We start from the raw sequence: 19,055 nt of genomic DNA on the forward strand, positions 1-19,055 counted from the left end.
TTTACTATCCAGGGAAGAGTATTTTCCAAAGAATTACACTATTAGTACCATTATGAGCTATCAGCTTTAATAACCACACAGACACACACACAGAGACACATATTATTTTTAGATAAGGTTGCATATTTTACGAAATCACATGTGAGCTAATGGTAATTTAATTCTGTTATTATTGCTTTAGGGTCTTACACATACTGGCTGTGGCAGAACTCCAAATTTCCCGGCACATTCTAGATCTACATGTATAGCTACTTGCTCCTGCGAAAGAGTTATTGACAACTGTTAAATGGCACCAAAGAAGTTGTAGCTACCTGACATAAAGTGCTGACATGTACAGGCTACCTGGCGATGAAAATTTGCTTAAAATATTTCTCAGATTCCCTTTTATTTTTGTCTCGTGCTGCAGTAAAGAATATGCCTGAAAGCCTTCTGCATCGTGGCTCTGGCCAGTTTAACAGAAATTCGTGTGTCTCATCCCCCAAGCACACAAATTGGATCTGCTGGACGACTTTGTCAGCTTAATACTAATGCCTGTCGAATTGCAGCCTCCTGTGGGAAACGTTTAAGTGTGATTATGTTGGTTGTAAGTTCCTGCCCGTGAAAGGGCAGAAACTCGGCAGTTGGTCTAAGAGTGTATGTGGTACATTTCTGTCTCTATGCCCCCGAAGACCGTTCTCTTCTCCCTTTGACTCTGTGTTCCTCGCGAAAGAGACAATCTTTACGGATTTCGACATCGCCATCGTCCAAGCAACCTCGGAAGGATTGGGTACTAACCCCTCCTCCCCTCGTTCTGTCTGTCTCCTATTCCTTCCCCATCCACATCTCTCACTTCTTCCTTCCCTCACGTCGGCGCTGCCGCCCGCTCCGTACCGCGCTGCCGCGGCCCCGCCCGCAAGCCCATCGCCCCGGCAGCTGCGGCCGAGCCCGGGGCCCCGCCCCTTCTCCCTGCTTCTTCCAGCATTGCGTGCCGAATTCCATTTCCGCCTTTGAAGGAGTGTTCGCCCAGCGGGGCAGACCGAGCGGCCGCGCCACCCGCGCCGCTTCTGTGCGGCGACTGCCCCGGGCCCCGCCGAGCTCCTGCCCGAGAGAACGGGCTGTGCCCGGCGGCGCCGGGCTGGGGCCCGCCGGGAGGCACAGGGAATTCTCGAAGAGGAGAGACGGCGGCGGGCGGGGAGACCATCGGGCTCTGGCGCTAGCCGCTCTCGAGCCGCCTGCGTCCCTGCACGCGCAGCCAGCGCTCCGCGGACACCATGGCCGGCGAGATCGAGGATCTGAACGGTCGGGAGGCGCAGACTGCCTGCGACGGCCTGGGACGCTACGAGGACACGCTGCGGGGCGCCGTCCGGGAGATACATGTGGACATCCAGTTGTTCAAGCAGGGGGTAGGCCGGCAGGTGGAGGAGGTGCTGCGCCTCGCCAGCCCCCTGGCACACGCTGTCTCTGAGCTGCAGCAGGAGAACCGGCGCTTGCGGGTGCAGCTGGAGCGCCTGTCTCGGCAGGTGGAGGCCCTGGGGCGCTCGGCGGGGCTGCCGCACGAGTGGGTGAACGAGGCGGCGGAGAGTCCTCGGGCCGGCTCGCCGGTGCAAGGTTCGGCCGGCGGCGCATTCTCCAGTCATACCAAGCTAGCGGTCACTGGCCGGAGCCAAGTAAGCGGCCAGGGAGACGACAGGAGGGAGGGCCAAGGGCATGCATGACCGGATGCTTCACGGGTGTTGCCATACTGCGTTTGTATGGGGTAACGTTTAGGGACACGGGGGTCCTGTCTTGCATAGAGGGGTCCAGTGGTATTTTGGGAGGTGCTCTGAGAAATGGTCTTGGCTGCAGTATACATTGGAGATCTACCTGATTATGGCTCTGTTTGGTCAGACTAGGATCTCGCTTACAGTGGTAGCGACTTGTGGGTTCCCTGTGGTAAGAAATAAGAGGAGATGGGGCAGTTTTGGCTATTGATGTACGTATCTAGGCAAATATTTTTGTATCTTTTCTGGACTCTATTCTGGCGGATCTGTGTGCCAGCAATGCGTGTTTGCCAGTTGGCAGGCTCGCAAAAGGGAATAGCTTAGCACATAGCAGGCAATAAAGTTTTCCTAAGAGAACATCCCGCAGTGAGACAGTTTTGGTGTCCAGCTGCTGTCCCTCACTGCTGCCTCGTCTCTGAGAGGTTGACTTGGTCTCCGTGACCTGAACTTGCATAAACTTAGTCATTCCTCCCGGTGATAAAACTTCTGTGGTGTAATTGAGCATTGTAACTCTGTGCATAGAAACCCCTGTTAGTGTAAAGCTTCTCTGGCACTGAGATGTTTTGTCTATTCCTTTTTCTGTGTCTGTCTCTGTGAGAAGAGTTCAGAGCTCCTGTGCAGTCCTTGGTGCCAGGACACTGCTACCTGACATACACTGTGATTCAGTCACATAAAGCTGGGGTGCAGAGACTTGGCTTTCACAGATGACCGCCTGTTTCACATCCTCTTGGTTAAGCATGTCTCAAGGGGGTTTTAAGATTGTTGAAGCTTAAAAAACTGGTCTGTGATCTATCCAGGCTTGAGGTTAGAAAAGAAAAGTTTGGAAATTAAATTCACTAGAATTGGTGGGAATGAGCAGAGTCTGTATTGCATTCCAGCCCTCTTCATTCCTACCTCTGGGCAAATGAAAGGATAAAACTATTGTTTGATATGTTGTAGCAACTGCTGCCTTTTCCCCCATGTGACAAAGGAAAGCAATATCCATACAACTTGCAGACTGTTTCATTTTGTTCAATCCATACAACTTGCAGACTGGTTCCTTTTTGTTCAGCGGACCTATCCACACTTGCCTGTAAGGAATAGAAGTGAGCTGAGTGATAGGGAAGGGGACCAGGGTTTGTGGTCCCTCACTGTGTTTCACCCACTCCATCACGACTGTCTGCATTGTGGCGTGTACTTCACAGTCTAAAGAAGAGTCTTGCAACAATATTATGGCAATATCCAGCTTAAGGTATCGGTCCGCGTTCAAGCACAGTATGAGTTTGTATTTGGATGAGAACCTTCCTGCTTTGCTCTGAGAGTTCAGGGAAGATCACTTAAGTGCTGATTGTTCTTCAGCGCCCTCCCAACAATTTGGGTTGGAGACATTCCCAAATTAGCAGAGCTGACCGAAAAGAAATTTCAGTACTGAGAACTATGGGAGGTGCAGCTACAGTTATGCACACCAAATTTGTGCAGTCCAATGCTGGTTTAGGTGAAATCTTAAATGAAATCACTCTGAGGTGAGTCTTTCTGTTATTTTGATACCAGACTTCAACTCAGTTCTCTTAACCAGGCCAGAATCTTGAGAGCTGCTTTCACAAAGATGGAAAAGAGGGGCTATTTGAAGATTTAGTTTCAAAGATGTGGATCCTGGAGCCATACCTGTGCTACTAAGCATTTACAAAGGAAGAACTTTGTTTTTTTTTCTTTTTGGTTGATCTGATTTTGCATCTTGGCAGGAGTTTTATGATTTTTCCATATTTTTTGTGATTGAGCATGATGCCTTTGTTAAGAGGGAGGACTATAAGTACTTTAAGAGTGTTCTGTTTTAAAACTGTCAGAAGAGTTTCTGTGTAATTTGGACAGATGGCTGCAGAGAATCTGCCTGCAGTGGTCAAAGCTGCAGAGAGGTAGATGGCTGGCTATGACCACCTATGATGGTCTAAACAAGTATTACCCACTGGGATCTCTCTCTGGTGGCCTGATGACACCCAGCACCTATGAGTAACTGCGTAAGACATGACTTGGGCATACGCAATGACCTATGTATTTCCAGCAAAGATGGGCTGAGAGAGCTGTGGTTGTTCAGTTCTCTTCTGGAGAAGAGAAGGCTTCAGGGAGACCTCAATGCAACCTTTGAATACTTTAGGGGGGTTACAAAAAGGGGGATGATGACCTGTTTTTGTATCGGCAGATAGCAACAGGACAAGGGACAATGGCTTTAAATGGAAAGAGGGCAGGTTTAGATTAGATTAGGAACAAACTGTTCACTCAGAGGGTGGTGAAGCACTCGTTGCCCAGGGAAGTTATGGATGCCCCAACACTGTCAGTGTTTGAGGCCAGGTTGGATGAGCTCCCAAGCAACCTGATCTAATGTGTGGAAACTCTGAGCATGGCAAGGGGTTGAAACAAGATGATCTTTACTATCCCTTCTGACCCAAACCATTATGTGGTTCTATAATGACAGGGAGATTACATGATCCAGCAATCACTTGGCATTACATATTCTATTTCTGAACTATCTAAACTCCTGTGTTTGACAAAGTAAGTCTGTTGTTTTAACTTCTTTATTATTCTCTTATACTTCCTGCAAGTATCCTTTCAGAATAGTGACATTTCAAGGTTGCCTTGATCCTTATCTATATTATTTTTGTTGTTGTTTGTTGTGTTAATTCACTGTGACATAGCCACAGGCACCTGCTGAAGCTGCTAAGGGAGAATCGTTCCCTCCTACCCATTTATATCCAGGTTTACTTCACAAAAGATTCTATGAGAAGTTCTCCTATTGTTTTTCTTCAGTGCAATAGCTTTTCTAGTTTGTTCATAGTGTTCAAGGATTTTTCTTCAAGTTGCAGGGTTAGTTACAGATATAGAATACTAGTATTGTCTGATGGACAATGGCTTTCTAGTAGTAGAATTAAGGGGTAGATGTGGTGCACTTCTTGCTGGTGTCTAGCAGGCTTGTTTGCATTTTCTCAAAATTTCATCGTTCCCAGTATCTGATGTATCAATGATCTCTATATATGGAAGGAATAGATTGTGGAATCTTGCCTTTGTGGCAGTCAGTGGCAATATTACAGTTCATCAAAGTGAAGCATCAATTTCACCTGTCATATGTAAGAAGGGGATGTACTTCTAGATAAACAGCATTTCTGGAGCCAGTGATTAGTATTGTGGCCCTTGTGGTAGCTAGTGGTTTTATGAAAGACACTGGATGACTGAACTCTCTCATTTGAGAGAGAGTAGTATCATTTGTGTCTGTCATTCTTCTTGAATTTGACCATGTTGCATACAAAATCTTGAAGACAGACATACCCCTTAGAGGTTCAGTGAGGAAATAACAATTGTATTTCTTTTTTTGCTAATCTTGGGATCTGGTGCTTACTTGTTCTGAATGCATTGAATTTTCACTGCTGGCTTGTGATAATTGCAGCTTCTGGTTGTGGATCTCCCAAGTGAAACTTCTTTGCAGAAAAGGAGGAATTCCAGCAGCCCTACAGCAGTTCTTCATCACATTGTTGTCACATGAGTTGTACTAATGAGTACTTCTTCTCACTTAGTGCAGATATATGTAGTTATCCCTCTGCTATTTATAATCTACATAACCAGCTCTGACAGAAGTACTAATGCTAAACACATGGGTTTGCCAGAAGCTTGGCTTCTTCAAAGCAGATTTTGAAACTACTTCAGCCTGATACTACTAAATGCACATCAGAATCTGATCCCAAATCTTCCCACTGTTCTGTCAGCACATGGGCCTTCTTCCCCATCCTCCAGCTTGGTATCAGTTTCTTCTTTGGCACTGTTAGCCAAACTGTAGCAGTCAGGTTTGCATGAAATAAGGTAATGCAGCACTTGTCATTGCATTAGAAAGCCAGTTCAGTGTGTTGAATGCTGCATGACCTTTGCAATGACTATGTCATTTGACAATTTTATTCACCCACACTTCCCCAGAGTATAAAAGTAGACTCATGTTTACAGCCTGCACAGGCATTCTTCATATTCAGGTAATAGTGGCTGACATTAATGGCTTAACAGTTCCAACTGTATATCTTGGGTACATTCTAGGGAGCTGCACTAGCTATGCTTTACATTTCAGTTCTGCATCTGGGCAATAATTGTTGACTGGGATCTCAGTTGTACTAAACGCAGCAATAAAAGTTCTAAACCCCTGATTCTGCATGGTTTCTATAATTAGTATTTGTTGTAATTTTCTCAGTCCTGGCAGCTAGTTATAGCTGACTTTATTCATGCACATAAATACGAAAGTTTCAGAATAGGGGGGTGGAGAGGGGTCATTCAGAAATTAAAACATCTGGACACAACTACACAATCAATGAAACTTTTTGTGGGATGTTGGGGGATTTCTCTCTACTAGTTGTAGCTGATGCTTCTTGGAAACTTATCTCCAGTAATCATGTATCCATGAAGCAGTTTCTTCTTCCTTTAGTTATGCAGCCAAAAATCACATCGTTCTTCACAGTTTAACATGCCTCTTCACCCCCCAAAAACCCCAGCCCAACCAGCCTAAAAACTCAATCAATCAATCAATCAAACAAAACCCAATAAACAAAAACACAACCTCCTACTAAACCCACCAAAAAAAAAAAAAATACTGGCTGATTTTTCTGCAATTATATTGACAGATATGATGAGAATTTATGCTATTCCCAGAAAAAAAAACTATCCTTACAGAACTTACAGATTATAATATAGGTGTAATGTCCTAAAATTGGATTTCCTTTGTAATGTTTGTACAATATGTTTTCATAGTATAATTTCTTTCTGTAGAAAAAAAAATAATAATGCAGAGCATTATTCCACACAATGTCAATCAATTTCTCCACTGTTACATGAAGTCTTCTGTTTATCACCATCACAGTGGATGGTGAGACCTTTATTTAACAAAAGATAACACCTCCTAGGTGCTTGGGGTCTGTTAGGGACAAGTGTGTGAAAATGGATTCAAGTTATGCATTGTCAATGTTTCATTTGCAGTCTCAGCTCCTGGGGTTAAGTAATTCTTCTTTTCTTGTTTTGTGGTCACTTGCATGAGGAAGACCTGTTCTTGGCAGATGTTTCTGGATATTCTTCTCACTTTTGCTGCTGTTTGAGATTTAGTTGTCATGTCTGTTGTCTGTTCTGACAGAGCGTAGACCTGGATGAGCCCCAGAAACCTGAGTTTAGAAGAGTTTTTAGTTCTTCCAATATTGAAAATGGGCATCGATCTTCAGCATCAGGTAGGAACAGGGCATGAAATGAAGTAGCACTGCTTGTAAAATACCTGATCTTGGCAGTCATAGAGCAGGTCTCACATTTTGAAAGGGTTAGAATCTGCTGTAGTTTCCAGATGGATATTGTCCTGTGAGACCAGTACTTTATTTCATAATTAGGAGTTTAACTTTTAAACTTTGGGTTTACTGTTAAGCATGTACTATGGTGCTTCATAAATTAGAGGCTGCTGCTGCTGCATTGAGACATGAGCAATAAGGTCGCTGTGCTGGGTGCCATTGTAGTCTTGCATTCCAAAACATCTTGCAATTCACCCATCTGCTTCCATCACCCTTCAGTGGAGGAAGGACTTTCTATCTCCACTTCAGAGAAAGTCATACATTGCTTCATAAAAGAACAGAAATGCTGCTTCCTTAACCAGGGGAGGAGACTGGGGGTGAGTGCTGCACAGAGGAAGAGAAGCTTACCAAATGCAAGTGGTAGTATATTAATGATCTGAAAACATTGTTCCTGCTGAGATTCACATAGAGGAAGTGTGATCACAGCAAGATCATTTGCTCTAGGATTGTTTCTGGTGGTAAATAAATGGTCAAATGGTACAATGTTTCATACGGGAATAAGTCAAATTACTTGTACAATAGAGTTGTTGCATGGACATTGGTTTGCAACAAAATTACAAACAAATTTACTTCCTCTCTCCCATTTTTTATTCAGGTCAGGCAAAAGTTGCCCGTGAAGTGACCTGTTTTCAGACGTCAGAATCATCTTCCCCTGAAGCCCATGCCCCTGTAGTCACCTTACAGATGCCCCACCTTCCCGTTACTGCAGTAATCAGGACATCTGAGAAGTTTTCAGGAGAGAGCGTCTGTCCAACAGGAACAACTAATGCATCTTGCCTGCTGGGGCAGGGCAAGAGCACAAATATGATGGGAGTAAAATCTTCTAACCAGCCAGGTAAAAGACAGAAAAATAACTTGCTGAAGCTGCATCCTGTTTCTTCAACTGGTTCTATGAGTATTGTCCTGTGACTTAGTGGTAATTATGAAACCTTGCTTCTATGGCTATATATCGCATTATGGGACACTCCAGTTTGGAATATTAGCTGGAGTTTTTGGCTGTAATGTCACAGAGAATTTTTGTGCCTAATGTAGTTGAGTTTTTAGTGAAGCATATCTTACAGCACAGTTACTGAATTCAGTAAGTTACTGAATCTCTTAAACATGTCCAGATATTTTCATGAAATTTGTAGACATTTTTAGTGCTTTGAGACTGGATGCCCTGTGAGAAGTTTGGCAGATATTTGGCTAACAAGTTCCAATACTCATTTGGAGGAAAGAATGACTGACAGCAGTCTGACACGTATACATCCGTTAGTGATTGCAGAATCTTAGTTCTGTTGAAACTGAGTTAAAAAAATAAAAAAAATCACATTGAATCCATTAATCCTTGTCTGTGACACTTACAAATTGGACTATATATATGGGTGAGGAATTACAGAAGGAGACCAGATGGGATTGCTATCAAGAGATAGGGATTATTTGCAGATTAGTCTTTCAGTTTTTATCTTACTAAAGCTGAGAGTGTAGCAAACACTTCCTTTCATTTGTTTTTTTTTTGTGCTGATATGGTGAAGGACTGGAATTCAATTACAATGAGAACAATGGATTCGTCTGCCACTGGGGGCCCTTATGCAACAAAAACTGAGAGTGATTCCACGCTTTTTGGGGGATTCAGATCTGAGCATGTAGTTTTGATTTGTAGGTACATGGTAATACTAATATTGCTAACAAGTCTATATGCAGACTCATAGAATCATGAAGACTTCTTCTACTCCATCAGATTCCAAATCAGTTCAAAATGACGGGTACTTACCCTTATTTGCACGGTGATGTATGTGTGCACTGTTAGGCAGTCTCTGCAGAGGAAACCATAGTGCCACAAAAGTTTGGCAGGTGGACAGCTTGAGCAGTGAGGATCTTAGCTAATCAAGTGAAAACTGTGGCTGTACACAAGGTAACAACTGTTTGAAGGTGGTGTTCTCACCCATATATATTGAAGCTAATTACTTTGAGCAAGATAGAAGTAAGGAGTCTCCTTTGTAATATGAGTGTGGCAAAGGACAAAATGCTTTAAGGAGTTCTGATTTCAGATGAAATAGATGAGTTGAGCTTTCTCCAAAGGTACCTCTGATTGCTGTCATCAAGTTGTTACTGTCTGCAAAATGTACTGGCATTTCACAGTGGTCTCAAGTTTATTTAGCAAAATACATAGCCCTTCCAGAATAAGGATCGCACTCCTCCTTATCTGAAAACATCTGAGATTTGCATAAATATCTGGCTATTGTTAGTGGTCACAAATTTGTTACACCTGTAAGCTGGCATCTACCAGTGTGTTTTACATGCGAAGTGTAGTTGATCTGGGTCACTTCTATAAGAAGAGGGAAGAATTCTGCATTTTCAGAGTGTGACTTAGGCAGTGATCAGGTTGGATTGCTTCTAAGATGCCAGTCCTTCATGTATAGAAGGAGTGTTTAGGCAACAAGTTTTGGTTTTAATACGTTAAAACTGGGCAAGACACTCCACTGTTTCACATTTGTAGAGCATAGCTGGAATGACACAGAACTGAGCCCTAAGAGGCAAAGCACAAAAGGTAGAACCTCAGGGGTGGAGGAAGGAAGATGCAAAGTTGGTTTTAAGCCACATTTGCAACTTGGAGTCTGTTCTGCTTTACAAACTGAAATGTATTCCTGGTAAAAATTAGATAATTTAAATGATGCACTCTATTGCATTGAGCTCCCCAGGACTCATCTGCTAGAATGACTTTTGCAAGCACCACTTTTTCCTTTAACTGAAATGCCAGCAGCAGTGTGCCCTCCTGTAAGGTCTGCACAAGGGTCTGAAGTGATACGTCCTTCTGAGTGCAGTTTTATCAAAGACCTCCTCTGAGTCCTTTCTGGTACACTTCTTACACTATTCCTGCTGCAGTGCAACAATTTTACAGAGGAATTAAAAGGCTGGGGAAAATCCTTCCCCAGCTTGTTAGCTCATATGGAAGTTAGAGACCTGCAGCTTTACAGTGTGGGGACTAATAATCAATGTGTGCCTATCCATCAGGAAAGCAAATGAGGAAAGTTTCTGTACTAATATATCTTTTCTGTTTTTATATAGAGAATGCTACTTCTGTCACCAAGTCTGTCTCAGCTGTGAACTATGGGCTGCGTAGTGGAACCAAAACTGCTGAAAGGTATGCATTTTTCATGACATTGTTTTGGGCCGTTGTGGTCAATATAGTCTCAAGGGACAGGCATTCTGCTGACTTGGAAAACAGGTGAATCCCAGATGCTGTATTTTAAGCATCGTATATATAATTGAACATTAATCTACTTGCCCCATAATCTCTTACATTAACGTAGGCAGTGCATTTAATGTATGTAGTATGTCCATCAACATGTAAATGAGTGTATTCCTCTTAACCACATTTCTACTTGTGAGGAATAACCAATCAATGACTACTGGAATAATCACACTATCTGTACTGAAACCACCCTAGTGATGTACTGTACTTAGTAATTTTCATTCAACACAGCAGTGCTTATATGTATACCCTGAATGTTCTCAGGTGAAACATACCAGATTATTTTTTGATTGTACTTCTCATGGGAAATCAGCAACGTGTTGTATGTATCATGCTATATGTCTAGTTTGAGGACCATTCATTCCCCTAAACCCCCTACACAACTTGCTCTTTTGTGCCTCTGACTCCTGTATCAGGGCACTATCCCTCTTAATCCTCACACCTTCCTTTTCATGAGACACCCAGTAGGCTGTACTTCAACATCACGCCTGTGATTTTAGCTTTGGAAAGCCTTAGCACATTTGGCTCTTCTTTGGGGGGAGGCTTCTGCAGGCTGTCCCACCAGTGCACCGGAAAACTAAGTGAGTCACTGGTGCTATATTTTAAGCCCATTAAAGGCTGTGAGCTTTCCTCTGGGCTAAGTGGAACAGAGATGAGAAAGGACAGCATTTTATAGAGCAGTTTCAAGTCGAAATAACTGTGGATTTCTGCATTGTTTTAGTCTTAATCAGTAAGACTTTCAGTGCCTGATAGTGGTGGATTTTTGTTAGGAGGAGGAAATTGTAGGCTCTTTGAAAACAGTTTCAAAAATACTCATCTGTGTTGAAATTAGTACTTTGGGCTTATTTTTTGAAACCAACATAAGATTGCCATCAAATATCCTTAGTTTGGCTAGCCTAGAGTTTAATTTGTAGATAAATGCCTTGCTGAGCACTACTACACATCCTTTATTAACTCAGAGTTGTAGTTGCTTAGAAGAGGATTACATGGTACACAATTACTCCTGGTATATCCAGACATCCTTAGCACACAAAATATCCATCAAGAAAATAATGCGAGAGAAGAAAGTTTAAACCTCCTAAATTAGGCTTGAAAACAATACCAAATTAGGTGCTACATTTCTTCCGAGGTAGTTCCAACATCAGCACTTCACTACTGGAGTCATGATGCACTGAGCACCCCTGAGAATTTGGTGTCATACCTAACCTCCATCTGTACCAGAAATTAATGTGTGACACAGATGTCATTGTTCTTTGCCTGTTCCCCCATCTCTGTGATAGGGAATATTTCCAAATGCAATGTTTGTTTTACTTCATTAATGCTGATTAAGCAGTATATGGCTCAAACAAATTATAATATATAATCCTATATTTCTCAATCAAATTTCCAGCTTGCAGTCAGTAAAGCAACACTGATAGAAGCTCAGAATTCTGTGCGCTGTAAGTAAAAATTTCAAAAGTACTTCCTGAAACTCTTCAAGTTTCAAGTAAAAAATATCACAACCTGCAGGAACCCTGAAGTTGGAAACTGAAGGGATTTAGTGCTCCTCTGTGGCCACAACAGTTATATTTCTTTTCTTTAAGATTTTTAATTGTTGTTCTGCTCAGCTCTACAAAGTGCTTGTGGCTTGTCCAGCTGTGTCTTACTTGTAACAGTACTTTAGGGACTTCTATACTTAAGTGCTGTTGGGTGCCAATAATAATTTTACTTTTATTAAAATTTCTTTTGACTCATGCAGATCCTCTTGAAATGGATCTTTCGGAAGGTTTAGAGACAACAGTTGTCACCGAAGAGAATTACTCTTTTGTTTACCACATACTTTTACTTCTGGTTCTGCAGTGCCATTGACAGTTACTGTGAGGTGAGCCCCAGCTCTCACTCACCTCCTCCTGCTGTACATCACCAAGTGGAACGGAGGCGAGAACTGGTGCGGTCTCAAACGCTCCCGCGGATTACAGGAACGCAGGCCAGGAAAACCCTTTTTGAGAAACTTGAACGTGAGGATGGAAAGTATGTCACAGTCCTTGTCTCCAGAACGGTTTGTTAATGGGAAACTAATTTCTCAGTTATTACCAGCAGAGTACAGCTGGGTGGGAGAACTCTCTCAGTGTCCCCAGAGCTGAGGGACAACATGAGCTAACTTAAAGATTCACTGACTTTACAGACCAAGCCTTGTAAATTCACAGGTACAGATTCCTCTGACTTTGGAGTTGTTCAGCTGAAGCAGTGGGTGCCTTTCATCGGGAAAGGGTTCTGTGAAAGCCATCTTCTCCATCATTACAGGAGACTGTGAATATAGTGCCTTTCTGTTGCCATTCATTGAGGATCAAAAGTATGGGTGCTCCTTGATGGAAGTATTATTTAAATAAAAAAGGGGTTAGAATTCTGACTTTAATAAAAAACAACTTTTCTTGCAGAACCAACAAGTCGACGTTTTAGCAACATTTTTCTCAAATATCACCTGGACAGGGGCTGACCTGGGCAAAGTTGCATAGATGTTCCTGACAAGTAGGTTTAAGTTTTCTAGAATGTAATTTAATCTGTCTCTCTTCATTTTCCAGAGGAAAAGGAGAATCCAGAGCTAAGCTGAAGAGGTCGCTGAGTTTTGGAGTTGCCAGCGCTAGCAGCATTAAACAAATTCTGTTAGACTGGTGTCGCTCAAAAACCATAGGATACCAGGTGAACATGTGCTAACACTTTCATATCTCTCTTTTTTTTTCAGGAGAACTTGCCAAAATCCATGCTCAAAAAGTGAATGTTAAGTATGCTAGAGAATGAGTTAACTTCCTCAAGGTCATAAATTTTTGTGTGGGTAACACCAACATAGTTTGCACAGGAAGCACTTCAAGACAGTCAGTGATTGCATGAATGAGAATCTGTATGTCTATTAAAGCAATGCATCAGTGTTTTTCTGAAAGCCTTTTGTGCTTATGGATATAAATTTACACACATACTTTTTTTTCCTTAGATGCAGGCTGTAATTTTTGCATTCACATTATACATGACAAGTTCTGAATACATGGAGACTATGGTCATTTTGCTATATGCAGGCCAAAGTACTCTGTTAGTATTTGACATGAATTTGTAGTAAATGGTTGAATCACACCGTAAGTTTTTATGAGGTGGCATCAGTGTAACTAGAAGAATACAACAGTTGAGATTTTATTCATTTTACCTGGCCTTAAACTGCAATTGTCAAAGAAATATAGAACTTTTTTTCAAGGGAGTTTGTGTGTGTGTGTGTCTAGTATGTTTTTCAGTGTTCCTAAACGTGCATAATTATTACTAAATAGTACATTATAGTATAAATAAGCAGAACTAATTAAAACTATTGTTAATTGCTTACCAGAAAAGCTGGGGCTTTTTTGATGGGAAAGCAGCATGAGACAAGAGCACAGTTATGTTTCTTTTCACTGTGGCATTTGAAAGTAACAACAGAAGATTTTGTTTTAAGAATTCTGTTTGTGTAGTAGGTATGATTTTTCCTGTGTTTCTACCTGTGTGTAAACAGATATTGAATTGGGCAAAGCACACAAGCATAGTCTTTATCTAGTGTTATTCAAAGCCACAAAATGAGCTGTCCTCCAATTTTAAATACTCCATAGGGTGATTATGGTTATATGTATGCAGTGTCCTTAGTTTCCACAGATACTGAGCAGGTACATTGAGCCTACTCCAGAGCTCACTGATATTGATGACATTCCTCACAGTATTTTCAGTGGGCTTTGGATCAGTGACCTTGACTATGTGCCTCCTTTGCATCTGGGTATTTCAGGCAAAAAGCTTTCATTGCTGAGTGTGCCATTTTTTTCCCAGAATGTCAACAATGAAGTGGATATACAAAGATGGAAAATAAAAAATAAAGCCTGTGCTCTTGCTGCTGGGAAAGAAGGATAGAAAACTTAATTGAACAAAAGCAGTTCTTATTGTCCTCTTATTTGTTCCCCTGTGCTGCATTAATGTGTACTTTTTCATCATGACAGCACATTGATCTCCAGAACTTCTCCTCAAGCTGGAATGATGGGATGGCATTCTGCGCTCTTGTGCATTCTTTCTTTCCTGAAGCTTTTGATTATAATAAGCTTGACCCAGCTAATCGCAAGCAGAACTTTGAGCTGGCCTTCACAACAGCCGAGTGAGTACATTAGCTCTCTGTGAAGTGCTCCCAGTTCACAGCAGTGAAGAGTTCAATTATTATTCTTTTAGACTCTGTACTGATGCCTTGAGAGGCTACCTAGAGCAGAGGCTAGACAGTGTTATAGGAATAAAGTCAGTATTTATAATGAAGGCCTTCAAAGTATACACCTTGGGCAGTGCAAGAGCCTGGACGATGATGACATGTTTTCATACTTTTATAAGTTTTGGTCCATTTACATATTGGGGTTAATTGTCTAGTTACAGCTTCAGGTTACGAAGTCCCCTCTTCCCAGTTTGCTCTCCTCAGTTTGCTTTTGTTTGCACTTTTTGGGCCTGAAGCTGCAATGGTGTCCTTGGTTCTCAGGATGGAAAAGCACTGTTTTGTCTAAATAAGCTGTGAGGAGAACTTGCTAACACTTTATATCAAGTTCAGAGTTATGTACTAATGCAGTACAGAGTCTGGATAATATGAAAGCTAAAACAAGGCATCAGTATCACTAGCTTTCATATACCACGCCAAAAAAGATAAAGTTCTGCAGAGAGAATGCACAGAATAGGTGGGAGACTTCACCTCTGACTGTATGTTGTTTTGCTTGAAAAAGAATGGTTGAATTCAGTGTAAATAGAGATCAAGGCTGAGAACTTCTCAGTATCTCAACCAACTAACTGCATTTCTGAAAACAGGCAGAGCTAATACCCTCTGTCACATTATCCAGATTCTGTTTTATGCCATATGGCAGGCAATTGAATGCAGACTTGTTCCGTAACAACATGATTCTTACATTAACACCTCTCTGTTCAGTATGCAGCTCGGTTTGGCACACTTTTTCCAAATGACAACAGGCAGTAGGAATACATGGCTAATGTGGTAACTTAAACAATTGGATTTGCCATTCAGAAAAATCCTTTCAAATTTCTTCACATACTGTCATTTCTCCTTATTACAGCCTCTAGCAAACAAATTAATTTGGAAATTACAAGTATCTTTTTAAGTACATATATATGTATATATTTAAAAAATGTGTTGCTTCTCCATGAGTTGAAGGAGATTCTGTGACACTTTTAGGTGATTGATCTCTAGAAAATTATCTACGACTCTCAAAGGAAAGCTGCAGTGTTCCTCTACCTCAGTTTATGTAAACAGTAAGTTTAGGGGAGAACAAAAGACACCACGAACACAACACTAAGAAACACTAGGTAAGAGGTATCTACAGAAATTACTATTCATAGCTATGATTGCCTTTAAACTGATTTATTCAAGTACCAGTAAAGGCTATTTTCTCAGTGATTGCTGTTCACCCCTGTCCTAGCTGTACTGATAAAATTGATTCCTGCCCTTGTGATTTTTCATCTTAAGCCTCTGTTCCTTTCTGCTGCTCCAGATCGCCCGTATCTTGAAGATACGGGGGTGGTGGACAACAAACAGTTCACAGCCTCATGGACCTTCATCAGCACATCTCATCTCTTCCTTAGTTTTTGCATTCTCTTGGAACTCCCTATATATTAACCAAAAACTGAGACATGGGCAGAGTAGTGTGAGATTTGGCTACATGCTACAGATAAAATTAATGTGAATGATAGTGAAAAAAGCCCCCCCACTCCAGAGCTTTAGCTCAGATCCCAGTATAAAGCAAGAGAGAGAAAGAACAGGAATACTGAATGGTCATAAAAATAACTATGTTTAGCCTGACCCTGCTCAATTCATTGTGAAATGAAGTGCTGCCAATAAGCCTCAGGATTTCTTAAATGTTTCAGTGATGCTTAATTCAGAGCATCAAATGAATTTTGGAAGCAGTTATGTAACTCTTGGTTTGCTGTGTCTGTTTTATTGTTAATACAGGAAAATGGCTCACTGTGACCGTCTGATAGAAGTGGAAGACATGATGGTAATGGGTCACAAGCCAGATCCCATGTGTGTCTTCACCTATGTCCAGTCACTGTACAGTCATCTACGACATTTTGAGTGAAACCATCGACACCTCTCCAGCCAGAAGGGTCAAGTACAGCATGGGAAGAGTGACATTTGTAAATGGAACACAGTATTATTTCTTGCTTTTTACTGTCCCTTTGCTTACATTCAGCTGTGTGGATGTAATGTGAAGTATTGCTGAGCAGTGCCCTGAAGTGTTGATCACATCACTATGTCAGTAATACAGAAATAAGTTTGAAAAAGACAAAAATACATTGTTAAAGGCAAATATTGTCATTTTGGTGCTAGTAGTAGATTGGGCTTTTAAGACTTAAATATTTAAAGATCACATGAAGCAAATTTGCTTCTCCTGTCTCTGTAAGGCTGGGGACAATTTTATGCAGCAATTCTCCTATGAAGGTCCATCTTAAAATGCAGGCAAAACTCCAGAAGACAGCACATTCAGTTTCACTTCTCTGTTGAGCATAGTGCAAAACAAATAACAGATGAAGAAGAAAGAATCTTTTTATCAAATAATAAGCTCGAGTACTCAATCATTAGGGCAATAATGCCTCCCCTCCAAACCTACCTGTCCACTCCAGCATACATGCACAGAGATCAAACAGGCATTGTTTTGTTCCCTTAAAGCATAAAGAGAGCATAACCTCTTGTCTGATGAGTGTGGTGACAGACTACTTTACATAATGGCATTTTTCTGTCACGGTCAAATCTGATTGCAGTTGCTGACAGGCATGCTAAAGCCTCTACTGGCAGTCCTGGATTAATTTATTGATAGGAATAGCAATAGCTGGGACTGTTCTTTATCTGAGATTGTGTGCTTGCAGTGTTTAAGATTGTGGGAAAGATAGGAACTAGCAAGGTGCAAAAACCTTTGAACAGTTGTAATAGAAATAAGCCTGTAATGTGCTTTTACTTGGACTCAAGAAGAGCAGCTCTTCAGTGTAGACAGGAGTGAGCCCTTTACAGCTTGTTGAGTACAGATGCTGATTCTGAGGTAGATGAGGTAGTTTAAGTTTTCAGTTAAATTACCATTAAAACCACAGTATATTTAGATTATTCCAGATTTACTGGACTAAAAAAAGCCTCCTAAAATTATTTGTTTCATAAGAACAGTCTCATAGAGACTAAAAACTGAAAGCCACTAGTCCTCTGCTCATGATAGATAATGTTTTTTAACCTGCCCTTGTGCTTTTTATAGATATTTAGAAAGATTAATTTGCTTCTGTATTGATGACCATTTATAATAAATTATGTCAAGCATTCTTCCGATTTATTGCATCTTTTTAGAATGATGTGACAGTCAAGAAAAAGCAGTGAAAACCACAGAGAGCTTTTACTGAAAATATTTTTGTTCCAGTTGTTATTCTGTGTGCTCTGAATGTCAATTTTAAAAGTACATAAGTTCAATTGCATTTGAAATATTATTTTAGTGCAATCTCCCTTTCTAATCAAGTTTACTTGAGAAACCATAAATGAAGCAATCACTTTGTTAGCATTAAAGTGCCATTGCCTTCAGTTTTTTACTTTGTCTTGAATGATTATAATTCTGAGGAGTAAGTGTGCTCCTGTAGCTCTACCAAATGCACTGTAAGGATAAACCTATTGTACTTATGTTTTGGAGGAGTTTGGATTAAGCACGATGAGAAATCTGTCCAAAACTGGCATATGCAATGCACTTATTTACATTCTTACAGTAGAATACTTTTTATTGAGTAGCAAAGGCAAGTTTCATCATTACTACCAGAAGAGGGGCAATACTGGCTTAATGCGTCCCATTCCTTCACAGTCTGAAGTCAGGGATGATTTTACTGTGTGATGTGAGTGCTGAAGACACAGGTAAGTGCTTGGCCAATTTAGGCCTAATACCATATAATTATATAAAGGAAGTTTTAGACTGTAAAATTATTGCCAGTTCACCAGGGTGAATCTACATACTTTCTGTAATTTGTCTTGTTTTTGCAGCTACACACTAGGTATTTTTTAACAGGTTTTCTAAAGTTTTCCCACCTTAGAGAGGTGATGGTAAAGATACCTAGGACTTACCAGCCACCTCTTTGCAAGGAAGTAGAAGACTTTAAGCTGAGTTGATCTATCGATGGTTAACCTCAACTATTTAATTGTATGATTAAATTGAAATTAAAGTATATAATGTATGCCCCATTGATTTTTCAGTATTTTTTAAAAAATGCAGTGCATGTGTGTATATATGACAGTGTGTTTAACATGAATGATAAAAGAACAACGTATTAAGTTGGCATAGTGTATATTTTACACAAATGGACTGTTTATTAACTTTTCTAATGCTTCTGTATTATATCTAAAATATATCTATGGTTGTTTATTGGCAATTCAATCCTACATTTAAAAGCTAAATCAGTTTGTTCTGTGCAATAGTTTGATAATGTCAGCAGAGACATCATCTACTTTTTAAGACTATGCTTCCTACAGCAGGAAAGTCCTTATCTTTTAAAGCACAATAACTGGATGAATGTCTTTCATCACTTCTTCCTTTGTGTGATATTTCCAATAAAGTGTTTACTCTAAACATATGTTCAAACTCATGCAAACTCTTTTATCTGTATTTTAAATATATGTAATTACGTATAAAACTATCCCAAAGGTTCAACCTTGTATCATTAATTTAAACCTGGCCTGGCTTACAGAGGTAGTTTTAAAATGTC

The 19,055-nt window shown here is 40.9% G+C and overlaps 1 protein-coding gene across 1 annotated transcript; it reads left to right on the top strand.

Annotated features, from left to right (window-relative positions):
• Positions 1–903: 903 nt before the first annotated feature.
• SMTNL2 (smoothelin like 2) lies at positions 904–17,636 on the top strand. The gene is made up of 8 exons (XM_079324697.1): positions 904–1,646; positions 6,871–6,961; positions 7,668–7,907; positions 10,121–10,196; positions 12,147–12,317; positions 12,869–12,986; positions 14,291–14,442; positions 16,285–17,636. Exons 1-8 carry the CDS (start codon positions 1,251–1,253, stop codon positions 16,409–16,411), a joined length of 1,371 nt encoding a protein of 456 aa, XP_079180823.1. The 5' UTR covers positions 904–1,250; the 3' UTR covers positions 16,412–17,636.
• The last annotated feature ends 1,419 nt before the right edge of the window (positions 17,637–19,055 follow it).

Source organism: Erithacus rubecula (genome assembly GCF_903797595.1).
Source record: "Erithacus rubecula genome assembly, chromosome: 22".
NCBI classification, from domain to species: Eukaryota; Metazoa; Chordata; class Aves; order Passeriformes; family Muscicapidae; genus Erithacus; species Erithacus rubecula.